General features: G+C 39.5%; 1 protein-coding gene across 5 annotated transcripts in view; it reads right to left on the bottom strand.

Annotated features, from left to right (window-relative positions):
• SLC7A2 (solute carrier family 7 member 2) overlaps positions 1-22,807 on the bottom strand; it is a 73,306-nt gene that overhangs the window by 12,216 nt on the left and 38,283 nt on the right. For 3 of the 5 annotated variants that reach the window (XM_032162395.2, XM_032162394.2, XM_032162396.2), the window contains 6 exons: positions 14,559-14,956; positions 13,666-13,821; positions 9,400-9,565; positions 7,793-7,926; positions 6,237-6,459; positions 3,599-3,738 (listed from right to left, as the gene is read on the bottom strand). In XM_032162395.2, the coding sequence (XP_032018286.1) occupies positions 3,599-3,738; positions 6,237-6,459; positions 7,793-7,926; positions 9,400-9,565; positions 13,666-13,821; positions 14,559-14,934 (1,195 nt within the window). In that variant the 5' untranslated portion in view covers positions 14,935-14,956. Of the gene's footprint in view, positions 1-3,188; positions 3,326-3,598; positions 3,739-6,236; positions 6,460-7,792; positions 7,927-9,399; positions 9,566-13,665; positions 13,822-14,558; positions 14,957-19,362; positions 19,461-22,807 lie in introns of those variants that run through there. The other 2 variants (XM_032162398.2, XM_032162397.2) reach the window with 2 other exon arrangements.

Genomic DNA, 22,807 nt, shown 5'->3' on the forward strand with positions numbered 1-22,807 from the left:
TGAAGTAAACGGCCCAGGAGGAAATTCCATTCAGTTATTAATGTTCAAGTCAGGGACATCTGACTGCCACTTCATTTTAGTAGCAGAATGTAGAAAATATATCTCTCATAGTTAATAAGATGTTCTTTAGGTCATATAAACTCCTGATAGGACTTCGAAAACCCTCAGCTCTCTAGCAACTACCCAAAGCACATTCTGCTTGGATTACATAAAAAGTATTTGGCCTGACAAAGAGTGAAAACCTTACATGACAGAACACTGTCTTTGATATTTCAGAAGAAAAATACTGCTAGGAAACACTGGCTAGCTCCTTTTTTAAAACCACAAAAAAACATTCAAACAGAAGGTGCTTTCATTATAGATATTATATAACCACTTTAGTTTCCATATGCACTAAGTTATATCATAGACAATTCAATTTTTTTTTTCTTTTTTGAGACAGGTCTCACTTTGTCACCCAGGGTGGAGTGCAGTGGTGCAATCTCGGCTTAATGCAATCTCCACCTCCCAGGTCCAAGTGATTCTCATATCTCAGCCTCCCGAGTAGCTGGGACTACAGGCATGCGCCACCACACCTGTAATTTTTGTATTTTTCGTAGAGGCAGGGTTTCACCATGTTGGTCAGGCTGGTCTCAAACTAGCCTCAAGTGATCCACTGGCCTCGGCCTCCCAAGATGCTGGGATTACAGGTGTGAGTCATAGTGCCCAGCCTGACTCAAAATTATTTTAGTAATTCTGATAAAATAAAGTAAAAATAACTTCCAATTAAATTATGTTTCTGAAACAGGCTTAATTCTACTATGATTAAAGCCATGCATTCCAGGTAGACTTACTAGATCTGAGAGATCAATTTCTGGTCCTGCATATCAAATCCCAAAATATTAAGAGACAAAACATACTTTAAACACTTAAATAGCTTAACTTCCACTAAGCAACTGTTTCCTCCACTGAAACATCAAAATAGTCACAATATTAACTTGAATAGTTTTCCCTGTGATAGTAAGTAGACAACATTCCATTCCATTTATATGATGTTTCAGATCCCTCTACACGATTTAAACCTCTGTGATCTCATTTTACCTTTGAGTCAATGATCCTAGGAGATGGGAAATCATTTACGTTTAGGCATATAAAATGGCTGGATTTGACAATTTTTGACCCCAAACTCAGCAATTGTGAGTGGTTTTTCTAACAGGATTATCCCCATCTTAGAGACAGGGTAACTTAGCAAGGCCATGACTACCCGTCAGGGGCAGAGTTCCTCTCATCCAACAGCCGCATGTTCCTTCTACAAGATCACATTGTTTCTTTTAACACACTGTATGCCTCACTTTGAAAATTCTTTGCTGGGCACAGAGGTTCATACCTGTAATCCCTGCACTTTGGGAGGCCGGGCCAGGCAGATCACCTGAGGTCAGGAGGTTGAGACCAGCTTGGCCAACATGGTGAAACCCCATCTCTACTAAAAATACAAATATTAGCTGGGCACGGCGGCACGTGACTGTAATCAGAGCTACTCAGGAGGCTGAGGCAGGAGAATTGCTTGAACTCGGGAGGCGGAGGTCGCAATGAGCCAAGATTGTGCCACTACACTCCAGCCTGCGTGACAGAGTGAGACTCTATCTCAAAAAAAAAAAAAAGAAGGAAAATTCTTCTTTGCTCATATACTTATACGTCAGATTATTACAATTTTGGTATGTTTAAAAATCACAGAGAGCCAAATAGGGTAGCCAAGAGAGAAGAAAACGATAAATTGTCCACACAAGCTCTCTGATCCAAGTTAAAAACAAGCAAAGTAAGGTGTGGGAGTACAAAATAACAAAAATATTTTAGAGCATTTTCAAAAGTGGTCTATTATAATTATCTTCTTTTAATTATTAATTTTAATATCTTAACATGCCACCAAATTAAATTCTTCCTGAATAGACAAAGATAAGCTTTTAAAAATTCTGGATCATTACTGGCAAGTATTTTACCAGAAAGAGAAAATTTTTTTATGAGTTAAATAAAATGTATGACTCTTTGTCAAAAATATTTATAAACTACCTTTAATATCGTGTGTTGTTTAAAAATAAAATGGGCGTCACATCATCCAGGCAAACCTTCATTTTAGGGGGGCAGAAATCAAAGCCTGAGAAAATAAGTGACGTGACCTTCTAACATAGTTTAAGAAAGGGCCAGATTTATAAGAAAATGTTTACAAAGTGCAAGTGTTTAAACAAATACATTCTGACCCTGAAAAAAATTCCATTTTACACAGAATGAAGCACTAGCTTTTTCTAACCTAATTTCCTAACAATTCAGAGCCTCAACGAAATTGTCGTTTTGGTTTGAATTTCTAGTGCCAAGATTGTTCATTATTTTACGTATAAAGCTTGCTAAAGTCATTCTTTTGCTTCCTGTAACAGCACCTTTAAGGCCATTGTCTGGATCTAGAATCTCACTGAAATTTTCTGCATGAGATAAGAATCTGGCCAAAGGTATTTTACATGGATATTAAGATGTGCCAAAAGACTAGCAATCTGGATTTTCTGAACATAATTTAAGTACCAAAACTGCTGAAAGGAAAAATAGATTCCTGATGGAGTTGGAGAGGATATGTATGTTCGTGACTGTTAGATGGCTGCGATGGCCCTGCAAGGAAGGATGCCCACCATACTGAAGATGGTGATCCCAAGGGCCAAGCATAAATCATCTTGAATGTTTCTTATTAATAATGGGTAAAGCTTAGCATTTAAAAAATCCTGTGAACCCTTGGCAATATTCGACGTATATCCTAGACCAAAAAATTGAATCATTATTTTAAAATTAATATTTCAAAAATTAAGCAAGAATTCCTTAATCAAAAGTTTATGTATCAATAATATAATTTTGTATGCTAGTTCATCAGGAAAGCAATTCATAATATTTAGTGAAGAGCTATTATAACCCTTTGTACATTTGTTAGAGCCCAAAAGATTAAAATAACAAAACAGTAAAAAGAAATCCCAAAGGGTCAATTAAGAATGAACTTCAGTATACCACCGCCACCACAATTTTCACGTTAATCCCAATGCTTGTATACTAATTTTTATCAGTGATCTTTTTTTAACTTACATGCACAGCATGCAGACCCTCTTTATAAGTCCATGCATGCGAATTAAATGTTCCAGTCCAATGCTCAAGAAACCTAAGTTTGTAAAGCTTACCAGAAATGACCCCTGCAGTCAACGTGGCAGCAACTGGTGACTGCCTCTTACTCACTCTGGCAAGAAATCTAAACAGTAAGCCATCCCGGGCCATGGCAAACAGAATTCGGGGTAAAGGAAACATAGAGCCCAGAAGACTAGAACAGAAAAATTCAAAATCCACACGTGAGTTATTTTAAGGATTGTTCCAGACAGGTATAGACAGGTAAAGACTGGACACACGAAAATGCAGAAAATTCAAAATAGGAAACACTGACAAATGCAAAAAATTCAAAATAGGAAACACTAACAAAAAAGTGACTGAACTTCCTGTAAATCAAAAAAGAAAACCACCTAGCTTTTTATTTTTAATGCAGAGTCCTTGATGAAAAAGATCCCCCGTTTCTTAAGAAAAGTCAACTCTCTCTCACCTGCCACTGCACCCGATGATAAAGTAGCAATTATTGGTGTCTTCGTTTTGGAATTGATTTGAGCTAGACATTTGAAAAGCAACCCATCCTCCGCCATAGCATAGATTACACGAGGCATTGGGAAAATGGATCCAAGAAGACTGAATAAAAAGCAAACACATGCAGTATGGCAAACATTCATGCAAGATTATATCCCCGAACGGAAATAAAATAATTGTATAATATTCAGCATGACAATTGTAATTATGAAGTCATATTATTTATATTAATAATTATGTCATATTATTTTTTCAATGCACCATGATAGGGCATTTAAAAAATTTGCTCATATTTACCATTATGCTATTCATTATTCTGCTACAGATAAGTGCCCAGCAAAATTATCAGAGTAAAAACGATATTGCAAGTAATTTGTGTACCCACAATTATTACCAAATTAAAACTAAACAGTTAAGACTTAACCAAACCAATATTATTAAGACACTTTTAGCAGCAACAACTTAGAAAATAAAATTACTAATTTGATAAGTAATTAAAGAAAAGACTAAGTAATTTTATTTCATAAGCAATAGATGCAACCTTTATTCAATAATGACATATTTTTTGCATTTATTGTACCAGTATTTTTTCTCATACACCCTGATCTTGGATCAAGTTAGTAATAATCCCCAGCATCAGAAGATAATCAAGGTAGAAAAAGGCAAAGAAAATCAATTTACGTAAATGTAGCATACAGAGGTGGCCACAATGAAAAGTTAGCAGCTGAAGTTTAGTAAGACAGTTTTTGCTTGAGATATTTGGAATTACTTTTGTTTACTAGCTGCACCATTTCACACATTACTTAGTTGTGAAAAATAACCGTGTAAGAGAAAACAAAAAAAAGTATTTTGTTTAAAAATCCTTCTTATTTGTTTACTTATTTTATTTGCAACAGGGTCTCACTCTGTCACCCAGGCTGGAGTGCAGTGGTACGATCATAGCTCACTGTGCCCTCAAACTCCTGGGCTCAAGCGATCCTCCCACCTCAGTCTCTCAAGTAACTGGGACTGGGACTAAAGGCGCATGCCACCATGCTCAGCTAATTTCTTGAATTTTTTGTGGAGACCGAGCCTTGCTATGTTGCCCAGGCTGGTCTTGAACTCTTTGCCTTAAGTGATCCTCACGCCTCGGTGTCCCAAAGTGCTGGGACTACAAGAGGGAACCACTGTGCCTAGCCCTCCTTTATCTTTAATAAGGCTCTGTTGAACTTGGCCATAGATGAATCTTTGTCCATCCCTTCTAAGGCCATGGTGGCATGGCATCTTCGCAGTTCAGACTTTGAAATTACTTGAAGCTATTCAAAACAAACCTCAAGGCCGGGTGTGGTAGCTCATGCCTGTAATCCCAACACTTTGGGAGGCTGAGGTGGGAGGATCGCTTGAGCCCAGGAGTTCAAGATCAGCCTGGGGAACTTAGCGAGACCTCCTCTCTATAAAAAATAAAAAATTAACGAGGTATGGTGTTACGTGCCTGTAACCTAGCTACTCGGGAGGCTGAGCTGCGGAGATCACTTGAACCCAGGAGTTCAAGCCTCAGTGAACTATGATCACGCTCCGCACTTCAGCCCGCTTGACAGAGCGAGACCCTGTCTCAAATAAATAAATAAACCTCAACACTAGCAGATGGCTGAGAAGCCAAGAGTGTCTGATTGCTACTTAATATTGTCTTAACTAGAAAATAAAAGGGAGTTTGAGGGGGAAAAATAAAGCTAGGCTGGTGAATTACACTAAAAGACTTCTTTTTCTAGTTTCAGACTTTCAGAACCTTATTTTCAGTTAAAAAATTACTAATCTGGTAAAAAGATTAATTTTCTCCTTGCAAGACTCTTCTACCGTGTGGCATGATAAAAAACTAGAATGCAGTATCTGACTCATAATCATAGTTAATTGAAATAAGAGTAGCTCAGCAAACCTGGGAAATGAGTTCTCACGTATTCAAACAAGCAGATACTGAAAATCTGAAAACTTGGGATTCAACGACCCTTTTCTCTTCACGTATTTATATGAATTTCCACCATTTGTTTAAGAATGATAATTCCTATTTCTAGACCAACTTCACTCTGATTAGTGCTAAGAAGAAAAAGTCTCCATGTTTCACAATAAAAAGCACATTATATTTTTAAAAGACAGAGCATAAGTGTCCACTCACACTGGCTCAGTATTACTCGAACAGACTGTAGCAAATGCAAGGTCTGTACATGCATTCTCAGATGTCTGAAGAACTACAAGTATCACCAAAGCCAATGGAGAAAAATTTTAGGACAAGAATCCTGAAGTTTCATAATGCCTATATACATAACTACGTGCCACAGATATATTTGTGTGTTTGTGTGTGTGTCTGTGTGTATCAATGCCATGTATATTTCTACTGAAGCCTGGACCATCACTATCTTAAAAAACTGACTCCGAACTAACAGCAGGGGAGTTTATCCTTTAAGACTTTTCTATGGAAATTCTGAGCAAGCTAATCAATAAATACAAACTTGCATAATGTTTTGTTTCTATTAGGATACTTTTTAAATAGACAAAAGCAGATTTTTAGACACTGACTACTTTGTAGAATCTCAAACAGCCCCTGTCCCAAAGGCAATGCAATGTACCTTGTTGACAAGGCGCAGAGAGAACCAGCTGCGACGACATATTTGGCAGGACCCCAGCCCACATATTCAAATGCTACAGGAAGGGGGCTTTTTTCATCGAGGAGGTAGTACGGCATCATAAGTGTTAAAGCTGCAGAGACCCCAAAATAGGCCATAAAGCAAGCAAGCAAAGACGTCACAATTCCAATGGGAATAGCTTTCTGGGGATTCCGAACTTCTTCACCTACGGAAATATACACAAAAGATGTGTATGCTTAATAAAACATCAATAGGTAAAGAAATTAAATTGTGCGAAATTCTTCCTCTTCTCCACGGTAATTCTTCTCTGCTTTTGTCCCCTTTCTTTTCTTATGTTGGTCCATCTATTTTATTTTATTTTATTTTACTTATTTTTGAGACAGTCTTGCTCTGTTGCCCAGGCTGGAGTGCAGAGGCATGATCTTGGCTCACTGCAACCTCCGCCTCCCAGATTCAAGCAATTCTCCTGCCTCAGCCTGCCGAGTAGCTGGGACCACAGGTGTGCGCCACCACACCTGGCTAATTTTTGTATTTTAGTAGAGGTGGTTTTCACCATGTTGGCCAGTCTAGTGTCTAATTCCTGGCCTCAAGTGATCCACCCTCCTCAACGTCCCAAAGATTGGGATTACAGGCGTGAGCCACCGCGCCCGGCTGATCCATCTGTTTTACATGAAATGTCCTCTATTCTTGAAGGTACTTTCTTATTACATAAAAATCCAATTCCCAGAGGAAGAAGAGGAGAAGTCATGCCAGTCAGTTTCCTATCTCCGGGAAAAAAAAAAAAAAACCAACCAACCAACCAAAACTCATAACAGAGCAGCACTACTAAGTGTTTGGCAATAGAATAGCAGTCTTAATCCATTTGGAAAATGATTCATCTACAGAGATTAAATGACTGCTGTGCCATTTGGTAGGCCCTTAAGTATGAAGGCTTCAGATGAAGTTATTTCATCTATTTGTAGGAAGTTCTAATTTCACTTTAAAAAACAGTATACTTTGAACACTAATGAGATTGAATACTCAAAATGTGGTCAATTGTATGGCCATACCATGACATAAAAATAGAGGAGGCATTTAGAGAGTGACTGGCGTGATTATGATGTTGTATAAGATAACATAGAAAGAACTGACACAATATTTTTTCTCCCACTAACAAAGAGACCAGTTAAGAACATGATCATCATGTATGGCCCATGTGATAGCACTTCTGGACAGAAGGTTAGGGATGGTAATAATGACTAACATTTATAAAGTAATCAACAGCTTGCAAAGTATTTTTCTTATGCATTATTTTAGGTAATCTTCCTACTATTTGAAGAGTAGGAATTGCTCTCCCAAACTTACCAACTGGAAACCAAGGGCAGAGAGTTGCATTCTTTCTTTTTATCATCGGCAGTACGTGTCATAGCTGGGCCTGGAACTAGTGCCCTTCTTACCCCAAATCCCTCTCTCTTTCCTGGACCCTCTGCTGCCACACATGGGTACTCGTGCACAACAAGGAACACCCATTCTACACTGAGCCAAGACACTGCTCTTACCAGTTGTTGCAATGCAGTCAAATCCCACAAAGGCATAAAAGCAAGTTGCAGCACCAGCCAACGTTCCTGTAAAGCCATAAGGCATAAAGCCACCAGCCCCATAGATACTCGTTCCGTTTTCAGAAGGTGGCTCTCTAAGAAAGAGAACAAACACATTGGAAAGTCACTTTGACAGAAAACTCTCCTTCTGGTGACTTGTCTCAGACTATATCCTTGGAAGGTGGTTGTGTTTATCAGCTCTTTGAAGCCGATATACGTAAAAGTAAAACCTTACTCTCTCACCCTGTGCTACAGAATGTGGTGGTGCCACTAACAATGGTACCTAACAATGACCCTCCTGTGTCACTGACACCCAATTACAGGCTGATTGATAGTATATGTAGAAGCCCCAGAGCTGCTCCAGCTGAACCCACAACCAGGGAGGATTTTGAGAGCAGAGACTCCACATATGAGCCACGCTCTGGGATAAAGACCAGAAACCTCCTCTTCTCATGGATGCTTATTCTTAGGAGAATCCATTCTTCAATTCATAAAGCATCGAGTAAGGCAGAGTACATGTCTCTAACATTCCCTAAGAAGACATTTAAAAACATGAAACAAAACTTTCTAGTCTTGACTGATAATAATGAAATGAATATTTTATTATATGTTAAAAACTATATAAGCTTATAGGATACCAAATTTTTTCCCTTATTGGAATGACTAAACAACACATGTCAAGAAAAACATACAGGTGTACCTCATTCCATGCAATAGATATTTGTGTAATCTTATGTCTGCTTGTGCAATTAACAACATTCTCCAAAAAACAAGGTCTGAAGATTACTAAAGCATTAAGAGAATACAATAAAACTGAATAGTGGTCCTGAAGGAAGAACTAAAGGATGCAGGACTCAAAAATACTCATTGTTATTTAATGGTGGCAAACTGCTAGGGGGAAAAGATCAAGTTTTTCCAAAGGTTAGGATCTTCCCTTGCTCTTCCCCTAAACCCAGAGCAGAGCTTGAGGCTGGGAACCAGCAGTTGCACGGGTTCACACAGTTGCTCCACAAGGAGCACACCTAGACCTTTAAGTTTGAAGGGAATCTGGGAAGGGTGGTCTTGGAATGGAACAGCCTCTCAGAAGGGTCTCAGAAGCAAGGAATTTGAGAACCATTGCTCTAGAAGAAAACTCACATATGCCCTCTGGTATGGTGTTGCTGTGTCCCCACCCAATCTCATCTTGGACTGTGGCTCCCACATTTCCCATGTGTTGCAGCAGGGACCCAGTGGGAAGGGGCTGAATCATGGGGGCGGCTCTTTCCTGTGCTGTTCTCGTAATGGTGAGTGGGTCTCACAAGAGCTGATGGTTTTATAAGGGAAACTTTCCGTGCACAAGTCTCTCCTCTTGTCTGCCGCCATGTGAGACATGCCTTTCACCTTCCACCACGATTGTGAGGCTTCCTTCCCCAGCCATGTGGAACTGTGAGTCCATTACATCTCTTTTTCCTTATCAATTACCCAGTCTTGGGTATGTCTTTATTAGCAGAGTAAAAACGAACTAATACACCCACTTAAAATATTTTCTTAAACAAGAAGGAGAAAAAAAAAAACCTCAAATATTTTACCCAGCACTTGCTGATATATTTTTGAGAAACTCTTCACTAATCTTCCAGTTTGCCACATTTCCTTTCACAAACCCAGCAACCATCACAAACAGAAGGACGAGAATATTAACAGCTGTGAAGACTTTATTCACCCAAGCAGACTCTTTTACTCCAAAAGACAAGAGACCTATGGAAAAAAGGCATTTCAATTTTTACTTAGCTTTAGGAAAGGCAATGGCATTTTGAGGCAAATACAGGGCTTTAGGATATTATTTCACCTGCCTTCATGTCTTTAATTTCCATCTATCTACCTCTACTGCTAGTTCTTACTCATTAGTTAATTACCTAATTCTGAAACATCTTCTGAATGCAACCAACTCAATTTTGGAGGCAGGTCATGCTCATAGAAGACACTACACTTTCTAAGAAACATAAATCTAGTAACTTTGGCCATCTTTGCCAATGATAGGTAAAGTAACATCTAATTTCAAGGTAAATGCTTGCAAACTATTTTTTCTTTTTTTGAGATGGAATCTCGCTGTTTCCATGGCTGAAGTGCAGTGGTATGATTTCGGCTCACTGCAACCTCTGCCACCTGTGCTCAAACAGTTCTCTCACCTCAGTCACCTGAGTAGCTGGGACTACAGGTGTGTGCAACCATGTCTGGCTAATTTTTGTATTTTTTGTAGGGTTGGGGTTTCGCCATGTTGGCCAGGCTAGTCTAGAACACCAGACCTCAAGTGATCTGCCTGTCTCAGCCTCCCAAAGTGCTAGGATGACAGGCACTTAAGCCACAACGCCCGGCCCAGTTGCAAACTTTTTAAAGGTAAACGCTAAAACATTTGTCTGCCATGCACACAAAATACATAAACAAAGATAATTCTTCAATTGTGCCAAAAAAGTACTTTGTTAAACCTATTCTCATTTTAATAGCTTTATATTCTGATTGTAAAAGTGATCAATTTCTATTCAAGTACTTTGAAGACACAGAAAAAATATAAAAAGATCAACCGTGCTTTTCCCTCCCAAATTTTGTACACACACACACACACACACACACACACACTCTTTTGTGCCAGTAAATATATAATCTCATTTTTAACAGCTGCATAATCTTCGACTATATTGAGGTACTACACTTTAATTCATCCCTTATTTATAGACAATTAGATCACTCTTTGTTTGTTACAATTATAAATAGCACTGACATAATAATTCTTTTATAAATATCTTTCTACACTTTCCATTTACTTCTTTACAAAAATTTCCTGCAAGGTAATACTGCATCAAAGATATGGACTGTTGGTTCCTATTATCAAAATATTCTCTGGAAAGTTTGGCTCAATTTAAAGTATCTGTTTTTTCTACTAGGATATTCTATTCATATTGATTATATGATTTGGCTGTGTCCCCACCCGAATCTCATCTTGAATTGTAACTCCCATAATCCCCATGTATCACGGGAGGGACCCAGTGGGAGGTAACTGAATCATGGGGGCAGGTTTTCTGTGCTGTTCTCGTGATACTGAATACACCTCATGAGATCTGATGGTTTTATAAAGGGCAGTTCCCCTGCACATGCTCTCATGCCTGACACCCTGTAAGACGTTCTTTCACGACTCCGTCACCTTCCACCATGATTATGAAGCCTCCCCAACCATGTGGAACTGTGAGTCCATTAAATCTCTTTTTCTTCATAAATTACCAAGTCTTGGGTATTTCTTCATTGCAGTATGAAAATGGACTAATACATTGATTTATAAAATTTATTTATATATTAATGCCATAAGCTCTCTGTCATGTACAACATACATTTTTCCCAGTTTGTTTTTGCCTTTAATCTTACTGTTGATTATGTACATGTAGAAAAGTTATCAGAATAAAAAATAATTTTCCCTTTTGAGTTTCTACCTTGAAAAAAAATCTCTTAAACATTAACCAAAAACACCTACTTTGTTTCCTTCCAGTCTTTTTCTAGTTATATTTATCATATGTATATCTTTAACCTATCTGGTATAAGATTTGAATTATAGACCTAAGAAAGTTTATCTTTTACCATTGAGCAAATGATTGCTGTGAAAAGATGATGCCACAGATTTACTTGTTTCTTCCCCATATCTGTACCACCCACCATCAAAAAAGCAAATTTTTCCAAGCAGAGATGAAAGAACTTGAATTTTGTTCTTCTACCTGTCTAATTCCTAGAATCATATATTAACCATATAAAGGAAAGCTGTATGGTCAGCTCAATTCCTGACTCTGTAATTGTAAGTTCGGTTAGGAACCACTGCTTCATACCTCAGAGAATAACAAAGCCACCTTATATTTCATGTAAGTTTCCCAACAGCATATATGCACTGTCTACTCTGAGGTCTCATCTCCCACTAGCAGATTAGACACCAATGAATATTTCATCTAAACAGAGCATACACTTCCCGCGTATCTTTAGTAAAACAACTGCTTCACATAAAAACACATTTGGTGTTACAATATGAATAGGGATTTACATAGGACGTTTTGATCTTCAGAGATTCTAAGAACGAAGTTAAAACATAAGCTTCACCTATAATTAAAGGAAAGATATGATGGTGAATGAACACAGGACAAATAAGCCAAGACCTGAGTCTTGCTGTGGAATTAAACTGTGTTCTAATTGTGTCATAGCTACATGCTCTTCATCATTTAGAGATTAAAGTTGAATATTTTAAGTTCATTAAAATGATCCCTAAATAAAATATGATGTAAATAATTTAACGCTAGACTGGTTTCTATTTCTAAGCTAGACTGCTTAGAAACCAAAACAAAAATCAATTCTTCGTTGAAAAACAATTGGTGCAATTTCTCTTGACATTAGAATCAAAATGCAAAACATTTTAGATCTATGCACTTTGTTCACGTCCTTATCCCTATCCGTATATAAAACGTTTATGACTCACTTTTTAAAGGGTAAAGCTATTTGTAAAATTATATAATTTTCAAGTAAACATTTCAAAAGAGAAAGATATTTCCGTCTCACTCTTCTAACAAGGGAGAAAACACAGATAAGGTTGGACAAGAAAGCATGAGGCAGAATGCCCAGGGTAAAGCAAGTAAGAAGTAGGAACAGACGTGGATTTTACTCTTAGGGCAATCCTTGATGGGCATAAGCAGGATTGCAGGTAAGAAAGAGACTCAAAATAGAAAATGTGGCCAGGCACGGTGGCTCACGCCTGTAATCCCAGCACTTTGGGAGGCTGAGGCGGGGCGGGGGGGGGGGGGTCACTTGAAGTCAGGAGTTCGAGACCAGCCTGGCCAACATGGTGAAACCCCGTCTCTACTAAAAATACAAAAATCAGCCAGGCACGGTGACGGGCACCTGTAGTCCCAGCTACTCGGGAGGCTTAGGCAGAAGAATTGCTTGCACCTGGGAGACGGAGGTTGCAGTACCACTGTACTGCAGCCTGGGCAACAGTCAGACTCCATCTCAAACAAAAAAAAAAAAAAAAAAGAAAGAAAATGTTCAAATAGTTAAAACAAATATAAGGAGACAGAGCAGGGATTAGCTATGCCTATGAAATAAAATCAGCCACCACGTGAGTGCTTACTAGGAACCAAATGAGAAGGCTGTAGGAGGCAGACACTGATGCCCTCATTTTATGTATGAGTGAGGGAAAGATTATATAAATTGTTCTATCTTCCAAAGGGAGTGAGTGGCACAGCAGGATTGAAATCTGGTTATTCGAATTCCTCTGCCTCTTAAAACCACTACGCTACAATACTGACAAAAACTGGAAAATCCTAGTACTAAGTATGTTTGTCTCTATAATGTCGACATTACAAAATGACAGGTGATTTGAACTTGCTTCCTTTACAACTAAAGGCCTACATTATATAGACGAAGCCATGTCAGAAAAACAAAAATTCTTCTAGAAATTGCAAATATCCCTAGTTGTATCTAGCAAGATGAAACAATGCCAAGAAATTACACATTCTTCCTTACTGAAACCACTGCTACTCCTGCAAACCTGCAATTAATAATTTAAAAAATCAATGTCCTCATCTTATTATTTAGTGTGTACCAGGTACCATTTACTCAGAAGTGCTATTTTTACCATTGCACACAATTTAGACTTAGGTTAAAATGTGATTCCAGCCAGTGAAAAACTCCACAGATGTCTAACATTAACATAAATGTGTAAATATACTGATCTCATCTTGGGAACTCAGACCCCCAATTCAGAAGTAACCTATTTTCCTGAGACAAATAGCGTGGCTCATTCTGTGGAGACTCATAACTGGTTTTCTTACCTGCTAGAAGTAATATAAGGCACACGGCAAAAAAATCGGGATATTCTGCAAGACCGGTGTAATTCATTCTGAAGTATGTCCTCAAAAACTGACCAATCTGTTTGCTAAGAAGTTCATCAAAGGTGCCACTCCAGGCTCTTGCAACACTTGATGTACCTTCCCAAAACAGAACAGACAATACGAAGTCACTGGGGGCAAAGTAACGTAGCATCATTTGCTACTCTATTATAGAATAAACATGAGTTCACAAAAGATTGAAAATTTTAATCACATATACAGTATCTGGATATTCATAATCATACAGTAGTCATCAAATGTTCAAATCCATAACTGTGGATTCAGGTAACTTTATTTGCAATAGAGAATTGTAACTTAAAAAGTTTGCAAGGCCACTAAAAGGTATAGTCACAGATGAAGCAAAAATCACAGAATTTTGTGGCTGGGTGCCATGGCTCACATCTGCAATCCCAGCACTTTGGGAGGCAGAGGTGAGTGGATCACCTGAGGTCAGGAGTTCGAGACCACCTTGGTCAACATGGTGAAACCCTGTCTTTACTAAAAATGCAAAAAATTAGCCAGGCATGGTGGCAGGTGCCTGTAATCCCAGCTACTCAGGAGGCTGAAGCAGGAGAATTGCTTGAAGCCAGGAGGCGGAGGTTGCAGTGAGCTGAGATCACACCACCGCACTTCAGCCTGGGCGACAGAGTGAGACTGTCTTAAAAAAAACCCCACAGAATTTTTTGTAATTAGAAGGAGACGTTTTCGAGATGATAAAAATGAGACACACAGACATCAAGTGATGTACCCAACACCTACAACTGAACCTAAGGGCTGTGACTCAGGGCTGCAATTTCTCCCATTCCACACAAGTTAGACTTCTTTTTGAAACATACCTATCACATACGATAAAATGAGATTCCAGCCAGTGATGAAGGCCCACAGCTCTCCGACAGTCACGTAGGTATACAAATACGCAGACCCTGTCTTGGGGACACGGGCCCCAAATTCGGCATAGCAGAGGCCAGCCATCACTGAAGCCAGGGCAGCAATGAGGAAGGACACCACGATGCTGGGGCCCGAGTCTGCCTTGGCCACCTCCCCAGCGAGAACGTAAACCCCGGCACCAAGGGTGCTTCCAACGCCCAGGGCAATGAGGTCCATGGTGGATAAGCAGCGGCATAATTTGGTGTCTTCTAGATTGTCCAGGGTCACGATTTTTCTCCGGATCAGACATCGGGCAAAGGTCAGCGCGGCTCTGCAGGGAATCATTCTGACGTCCGACGAAGGCCACCTGAGCAGAAGGGAGGAGGTTAGATCTGGAACCATCATCCCTCCCTTTGGTAACCTAGCTTCCAGGCACAATTAGAGCGGGTGTGTGTGTGTGTGTGCGTGTTTGTGTGTGTGTGTGTTTTACTTGTTAGAAGAGATGCAGTGACCCAGAGCAGTCAGAAGGAAGGTTTAATAACCAGAGCCTCGAATTTCCTGTAGTATACATGTACCTTTATAAGAGACTGCAATAAATGGCTTATGTGGCAAGCAAAGGAATATAGCAGCCTTGGGTGCTTAAAAAGATTGCCATTCTTGTTTGCCTATTATAATTTTGTGTTTTTGTTTTGTTTGGAGACAGGATCTCACTCTGTCGCCCAAGCTGCAGGGCAGCTGCACAATCTTGGCTCACTGCAGCCTCAACCTCCTGGGCTCAAACAATCCTCCCACCTTAGCCTCCGGAGTAGCTCAGCCTCGGGGTTACAGGTGTGAGCCACCAAGTCCAAGCTAAAAATTTTCTAAGGATATGTTGATAGAAATATATTTCAAGAGATGGCTAATTTCATTCTCACTACAAGGAAGGGAGTGAATTGCCTCATCTTTTAGGTTCTGTTTCTCTTTACTTCAACCATCCATTTAACTCAGGTTCTTTTTTTTTTAACTCAGGTTTTTTTTTTTTTGTTTTTGTTTTTTTGAGACAGGGTCTCACGCTGTCACCCAGGCTGCAGCACAGTGGCGTGATCGTAGCTCACCGAAGCCTCAACTTCCTGGGCTCAATCAATCCTCTCCCCTTAATCTACTGAGTAGCTGGGACCACAGGCATGTGCCACCACGCTCGGGTAACTTTTTTATTTTTTGGAGAGATGGAGTCTCACTAAGTTGCCCACACTGGTCTTGAATTCATGGGCTCATGCAGTCCTAGCTCCTTGGCCTCCCAAAGTGCTGGGATTACAGGCATGAACCACCATGCCCGGCCCAGCTTTTTCAGGCCTTACTAAATACCAGGAATTGTGCTGGGAATATGTGTAGAATGACGTCTTACATAGATTGGGTCTCTAGCCTTACAGGACTTAGCTATCGTCTAAAAGCACGTAAAAACTTAATCATTACGTATTCTACAGCTTTATCAAGGCATGTGTGAGCTTCTGTTTTCATTTTAAACAATGAATGTGAAGCAGCTGTGAACTTTTTAGAATTTTTTAAAAAATCACCTCTCAAAGCCTGCTGAAATCTAAAACTGCTATTTAACTATGCTTTAAGTATGAATTTGTACTAAAATACACATGCTTATTGTATTTGAGATTTCTAAATAAGTAAGTCCAAAGTCCATGCCAAATATTATTATATGTTCTTTTAAAAATGGAATGAATAAAGTAGACAAAAAGTCACACTCCTCACCTCCTGCAAACCTAAACAATCTAACACTGAAAAAAAATCAGGCTATAAAACAAGGTGTGAATATTAGTTAAGAAAAAATACATAGGCACATATTACAGTAAAAAGGCTTAAAGCAAAACATATCAAAATATTAACAGTAATTATATTTAGATGGTGGGTTCTTCTCTGTATTTCATATATTATATTGCTAACACCTATTTCTAATTTGTCCCCAATGAATATGTACAACCTACATGCAAAAGAAATATTAAAAATGAAAGAGCTGTATATGGGATTGTCTACCAAAATATATAACTCAGCAGATTAGGAAACAACTGAGGAACATTATCCACACATCAATATAAATATAAATAGAGGTTCCAATAGTGAAAGCAGGTAAGTCAAAGAATACGAAGAAAAGCCTAAGGAGAAATAAAAAATAGAGGACACATTCCTTGATGATAAAAATAAACTTTCACACATCTTCAGTATCTTCTGTGCCACCTGACAGAGTGCCAAAGCATGGCACTTCACAAATGCTTGCGGGAAAATGTGCAAAGATGTTGACATCTACAGTTTTGCCAATATTCAGGTTTTCAAAGTCAAAACCTATCAATGCTTCCATAAATCAAATGTGTATCAATTTCTACCACTGGCTAACTGTTAAATAGCCCTTTCTCATATATCTAGAAGATAAGAGTCCTGCTTAAAAGAATTGAGAAGCAAAAAGTAGAAGTTATCTAAAGACCAACCGAGGTGGCCAGGAGGGGTGGGAAAGGTAGTTACTAAATGCTGAGCTTCCGTAATATTTTTAAGCATTTTTATACAGAGATGTACAAAGATCAAGGATTAGGAACCACTGCCAACTGAACAGTGCTCAGAAACAAACACCCAATGAAGTGCATTAATGATTTAAGATCACGTGAAAATGGGACATGTCATATACAACTATGGGAACACAACTGATAAACATACCCATTTGTCATTTAACCACATAAAACATGCCCATGGTGGAGTACTTAAATAACCTTGACTTTTATGAGAAAAAGACATAAATTCTACGACTATTGCATATTTAAAGAGAAAGGATCTGGAAGGAAGCAAGGAAAACAAAGGAAAGATTCAGGGGCTAATAGGATTGTGGGTAAACTTTTTTTAATCCTTTTTTCCTGGTACTATGATTATGATGTTATTTGTGAAATTTCTAAAGAAAAAACAGCATAAAAATAAAAGAATAAGCAAGTCGACCAATAAACAAACCTCCTTTGAAAGCGTTAAAAACAGTAAAAGCTTTTATTATTAAGTTACCCAAAATGAATAAATTAGTGATGGTCACCTCTTCAATATGAAATTGAATTTAATTCACTCCAGATTACACAGGAAGCAAGACTGCTTATAGAAATGCACAGCTTTAATCAGATAAGATATGATTTCTACTGCTTCTTTCCTATTTTTTTTTTCTTTTTTGGAGGGGTTGCGGGGAGGTCTGTGTAGGCAAAATACGTCTTTCCCATTAAAGATGAAAAGTATTTTATGTGTAGTCAGGTTTTCCATGTTGCTCTGGGGAAAAAAGACAAAGATCCCATTTGTCAAGCATTCATTTGCTTTTGAGTAATTAGAAAAGCGTACGTCAGAAACTTCTCAGAACTGGCAGGTTACTCAATGTCCTCTGCAAACAATCTCAACTACGCACGGCGTGCTAAAATACGGATTGCAAAAGCCACAACGCAGAACTAATTTTGTAGGACTATAATGAGATGGGAGAAAAGTAAGGAAAAATCATATTGGGTCAATTTAATGAGTCATTTTTAAACAAACATTTATTGAGTCCTAGCAGGTGTATCATGCAGTGCTTAGCAGATGAAGAAAGTGAACCTCGTACTTTCGTAAAATACGCTTTTGTCGAGACATTCTGATAAACGAAAGCAGTGTGGCAACAAGAGAATGAAAAAAATGTTGGTCTAATATTAGCGATATAATTTGATATGTACAGATTTTTGAAGTTTTTATAACTTTTTTTAACATTTTTAAAAAAGATTAGCTCCCTATATGAAATGGTTATGACCATCTTACTCTCATTTTTACAGGGGACTTACTGCCCAAGAAAAACATCCCTCCTACGTATACAAGAAATACGAATGCAGAGATAAAATGCAGGGGTTTTGGAGGTGATTCCATTAATCTGGAGGGCACAGACTTTGTTTTTCCAGAAGCAGATGATCTGCACCATTGTAACCATTGTCAGTTATTGCTACTGTGACCAAGGACTCATATTTAATATGAAACCTACATGCATGTAGTATAAGAACAATGATGCAGATTTTGGGAAGTGGTCCATACAAAACTCACACCCATGTCCTTGGCCTCAGAATATAAGGCTCTAAACAACATCCCTATGAGGTCACAAGTGATTCTGGCAATACCAGAAATAGATATCTTTCCTCAAAAAGCAATTATTTTATTAATTGCTGAGACAGTGGCGTCTCTTGAGGAAGACAAATATGTGCATATTAGCTTAGATCTGAAAATAGAATTAGCGAAGGGAGGGCTAGAAGGAACTAGCAATATGCTGTGCTGCAGAAGAGTCTCTGAATGATTTTCACGAGCCTAATGATGCATGTGAATCTTTCTTAGCCTCCACTCCCATTCTGCCCCAAACTTAAGTATAACCATTTCTACACACCTTATTCCTTGATAAGGCCCTATTAATTCTTGCCAAAAAGCTAAATTCCTTCCTCAGCAACTTGGAATTACCTCCTTCTAAAACTTCTTCAGCCCAGGCCATCAACTTGACAGTATAGAATTTTAGGTCTAGTAAATCCCTAACCCTGATGACATTAAGGAAGAAAACTTCCTTTCAACGATGGCAGGAAATCTTTCCTAATCTGCTAATCAAAGTCACCAGTTGATCCTGGATTTTTACTTTAGTTCAAAAGTTTGATGTTGCATTGAGTCACTTAGAAATGAATCTTTCCCTTCCTCCCCTAACTAAATGTTGACATTTTAAACTTAATCTTCTATATCAGTATCCCAGGCCCTGACAATAAACCTTACAAGAGAAACCAGCTGTCGCAAACCAGTGGGGCAGGTGTTCCAATAAACCCTCGACAAATTAGTTTGTCCGAATTATAACCAATTTTTTCTATCTTCATGCCAGTTGCTAGTTTCGTGGTGAGACATCTGCTCTTTCTTTTTTGGGACTGATGGAAAAAAAAGTAATTAAACCATATAGATAAGTAGGGATCTTTACTGCATTGTTTTTTCCCTAGATCTTTTTTATTTTGCAATGTCCAAACCCAACGTTTCTACAACATTAAAGTTCCAAGATAAATTTTCAAATTATAATGTGGGTTAAATAATTTAGTAAAGAGGAAAAGATATAGCCATAATACCATGGATTTACTGACTTTTATTCTTTTTGCTAAGTTTTGAGAGATTAATTTCTTTAAAAATTCATCAAAAGTATAACATAGGATAAAAGACTATCACAAGTGGTAACTCTTCAGCCTTGATTAGCAAAAACAGAAACCACAAACCTTTGCATTCGACACTTAAGCCTGAATTTTTCTGGAAAAACACCACTCTTCCATATTCACTTCACTTTTCTTGGGTGCAAAACTTATCTTTTCTCCAAATCAAGTTTTCTGAACAATTCCTTCCTCCAGAGTTTTCTCCAGAGAAGTGCATGCAAGTGTAGACATAGGTAAAAACAAAAAACACAACTGAGGCCACTGCAGAGTTACAAGCACTGTAGTAATAACATTGATATTTTCTCCCCTTTTATACCAAATCAGTAGTGCCAGGAAGTTAGACTAAAAACATATTATTTCAAATTTTCTGATATAGAATTCAGATACAGGCAAGCATTCTTCCTAAAGACATTCAACAAATAAAGGGCTGATAGAGAATTCTGGGAAGTCTGTAAAGACAGCTGGTGCTTCCAAACATGTGACTCTATTTCATTTTAGGAAAAGCAACATTACAGTGGGAATAAGGCATACCTAGTTAGCTCAAAGAGACGCAGAAAAAAAAAATTAAACGAAGCATCCAACTTTTGTGTTTAGGCTTGGGGAACAGAAGAAGCGAAAATTGAAATGAAGAAAGCAAAGCCCTCGGCACCCTGGTAACCAGAGTCCCTGCCCAGTCAGCACACTGCGTTCCCGACCAGAGCTTGGTGGCAGGCTTGGGCACCAGGCAGATGCCCATGCCCACAGGTCTCCAGCAGTCTTTGGCTAGTATGTCACTCTGACTGCCAGTGGTACAACCTGTTCCCTCTCCCCAAGCTGCTAGGACCTGTCACCTTATATGTGCCATTGCAAACATGAGGAATGGCCCTTTCCGGAATTTTTTTACCTTACCTGGGATCCTGCCAGTGCCTCCTGCCCTCCCCACAGCACTGTCTTCATACCCCCAAGCCACGGATCACTGGACCAAAGAGACACCTGACTCAGGGTTAAATAGTCAAAGGCTGGGAATGCTCAATTAGATGTTCTTGAAGCTCTTAAGAACAAAACGACTGAGTTGGTCAAATGGTCCAGTGCAGGCTGAAGTCACACACACTGGGGACCAGCTTGACAAGGTGCAGAAACCCACAGGGTGGCAACAGAAGCCACACGGGGCGGGCTGGGCACAGTGGCTCATGCCTGTAATCCCAGCACTTTGGGAGGCTTGAGGAGCACTTGAGGTCAGGAGTTTTGAGACCAGCCTGACCAACATGGTGAAACCCCATCTCTACTAAAAATACAAAAATTAGCCAGACATGGTGTTGCATGCCTGTAATCCCAGCTACTCGGGAGGCTGAGGCAGGAGAATTGCTTGAACCCAGGAGGCAGAGGTTGCAGTGAGCCGAGATCATGCCACTGCACTTCCGCCTGGGTGACAGAGCGAGACTCCATGGGAAAATCAATAAATAAAAGAAGCCATACCATGGTCATTCAGAGGAGGGCAGAGTTGTGAAAGGCAGCCCCAGCAGGGAGGCAGGGCAAGAGGAGCCTGGAGAGTTTTCCGTCCCCGCAGGCCTTGCTACGCTTCTAACGTTGGGTGTGCAAGATTCCCCGACATGGTTTGGACATACCTCCTGTGCACTTCAGCCATTTATAGAGTGGTCTCTGTTCCTTGAAACCAGAAGCTACTGGTGAAGGTCAAGATGGTACTGAGCGGGCCTGCTTCACCCCACTCTACTCCCACTGTCAACTCTTCCAATCTGCTACCTTCAGCCATTTCTGCTACATTTCCTGGGAATTCCTCTTCTTTCCAAAAGGAGGTTTCCATGATAGAATAACTCTAATTTGTTCACTTTCCAATACGGTACTTAAAGTGTTTAGCCTGCATTAGTTCTGCCCTTTACCCACAGATGTATATATTCTCTCCTTGAAAAAAATAGCTTGACATAAGGTAGAATTGTTTGTTTGTTTGTTTTGTGACAGGCTGGAGTGCAGTGGTGCAATCTTGGCTCACTGCAACCTCCGCCTCCTGGGTTCAAGTGATCCTCCTGCCTCAGTCTCCCAAGTAGTTACAGGCACCTGCCACCACACCCAGCTATTTTTTTTGTATTTTTGGTAGAGACAGGTTTTCCCCATGTTGGCCAGGCTGGTCTCGAACTCCTGACCTCAAGAGATCCTCCTTCCTTGGCCTCCCAAAGTGTTGGGGTTACAGGCGTGAGCCACTGCACCCGGCCAGAAAATCTCTTCTTTTTTGACATACTTACAACCAATCTGGATTATCAGTAACGTCATTTCTCCCAATGCCCACTATTGGAATGAGGAGCATGTAAGAGCTAGTCAAGGCCCCAGGAACACCAAGGGGTCTACAGTACTTACTAAACACATTGAAAACTTTTTTTTTTTTTGCCAACGAATTACGGAAGTAAGCTAGTGGCAGTGCGATAATTCACCTAATGGAGAAAAGCATATTGAGGGAAGCACTGGGAATATTTTACCATACTGGAGAAGGTTTTTTAAGATTCCTGAATCAGAGAAGTCTCTACAACACTTAAGACTTGAATGTTAGTGGGTTATCTTTTGTTAAAAAATGTAAAAAAAAATTTTGTTTTGAGATGGAGTGTTCCTCTTTCACCCAGGCTGGAGTGCAGCGGTGAGATCTCGGCTCACTGCCACCTCTGCCTCCCGGGTTCAAGCGATTCTCCCGCCTCAGCTTCCCAAGTATCTGTGACTACAGGCGCCCGCCGCCACACTCAGCTAATTTTTGTATTTTTAGTAGAGACAAGGTTTCACCACGTTGGCCAGGCTGGTTTCAAACTCCCTACCTCAAGTGATCCACCTGTCTCGGCCTTCCAAAGTGCTAGGATTACAGGCGTGAGCCACCACACCCGGCCAAAAAAGTAAATTTCTTATAAATACTTCCACTACTTTATTCCTTCCACCAAATACTTGAGGCACCCTATCATGCCCTGAAACAACCACAAATAGGCTGCCCCAATTCTTCCCTCGTGCCACCTGCAGTTGCACACACACACAGATGACGGCCATTGCAATATGAG

This window comes from Hylobates moloch, unplaced genomic scaffold (genome assembly GCF_009828535.3).
Source record: "Hylobates moloch isolate HMO894 unplaced genomic scaffold, HMol_V3 SCAFFOLD_8, whole genome shotgun sequence".
Classification (NCBI taxonomy): Eukaryota; Metazoa; Chordata; class Mammalia; order Primates; family Hylobatidae; genus Hylobates; species Hylobates moloch.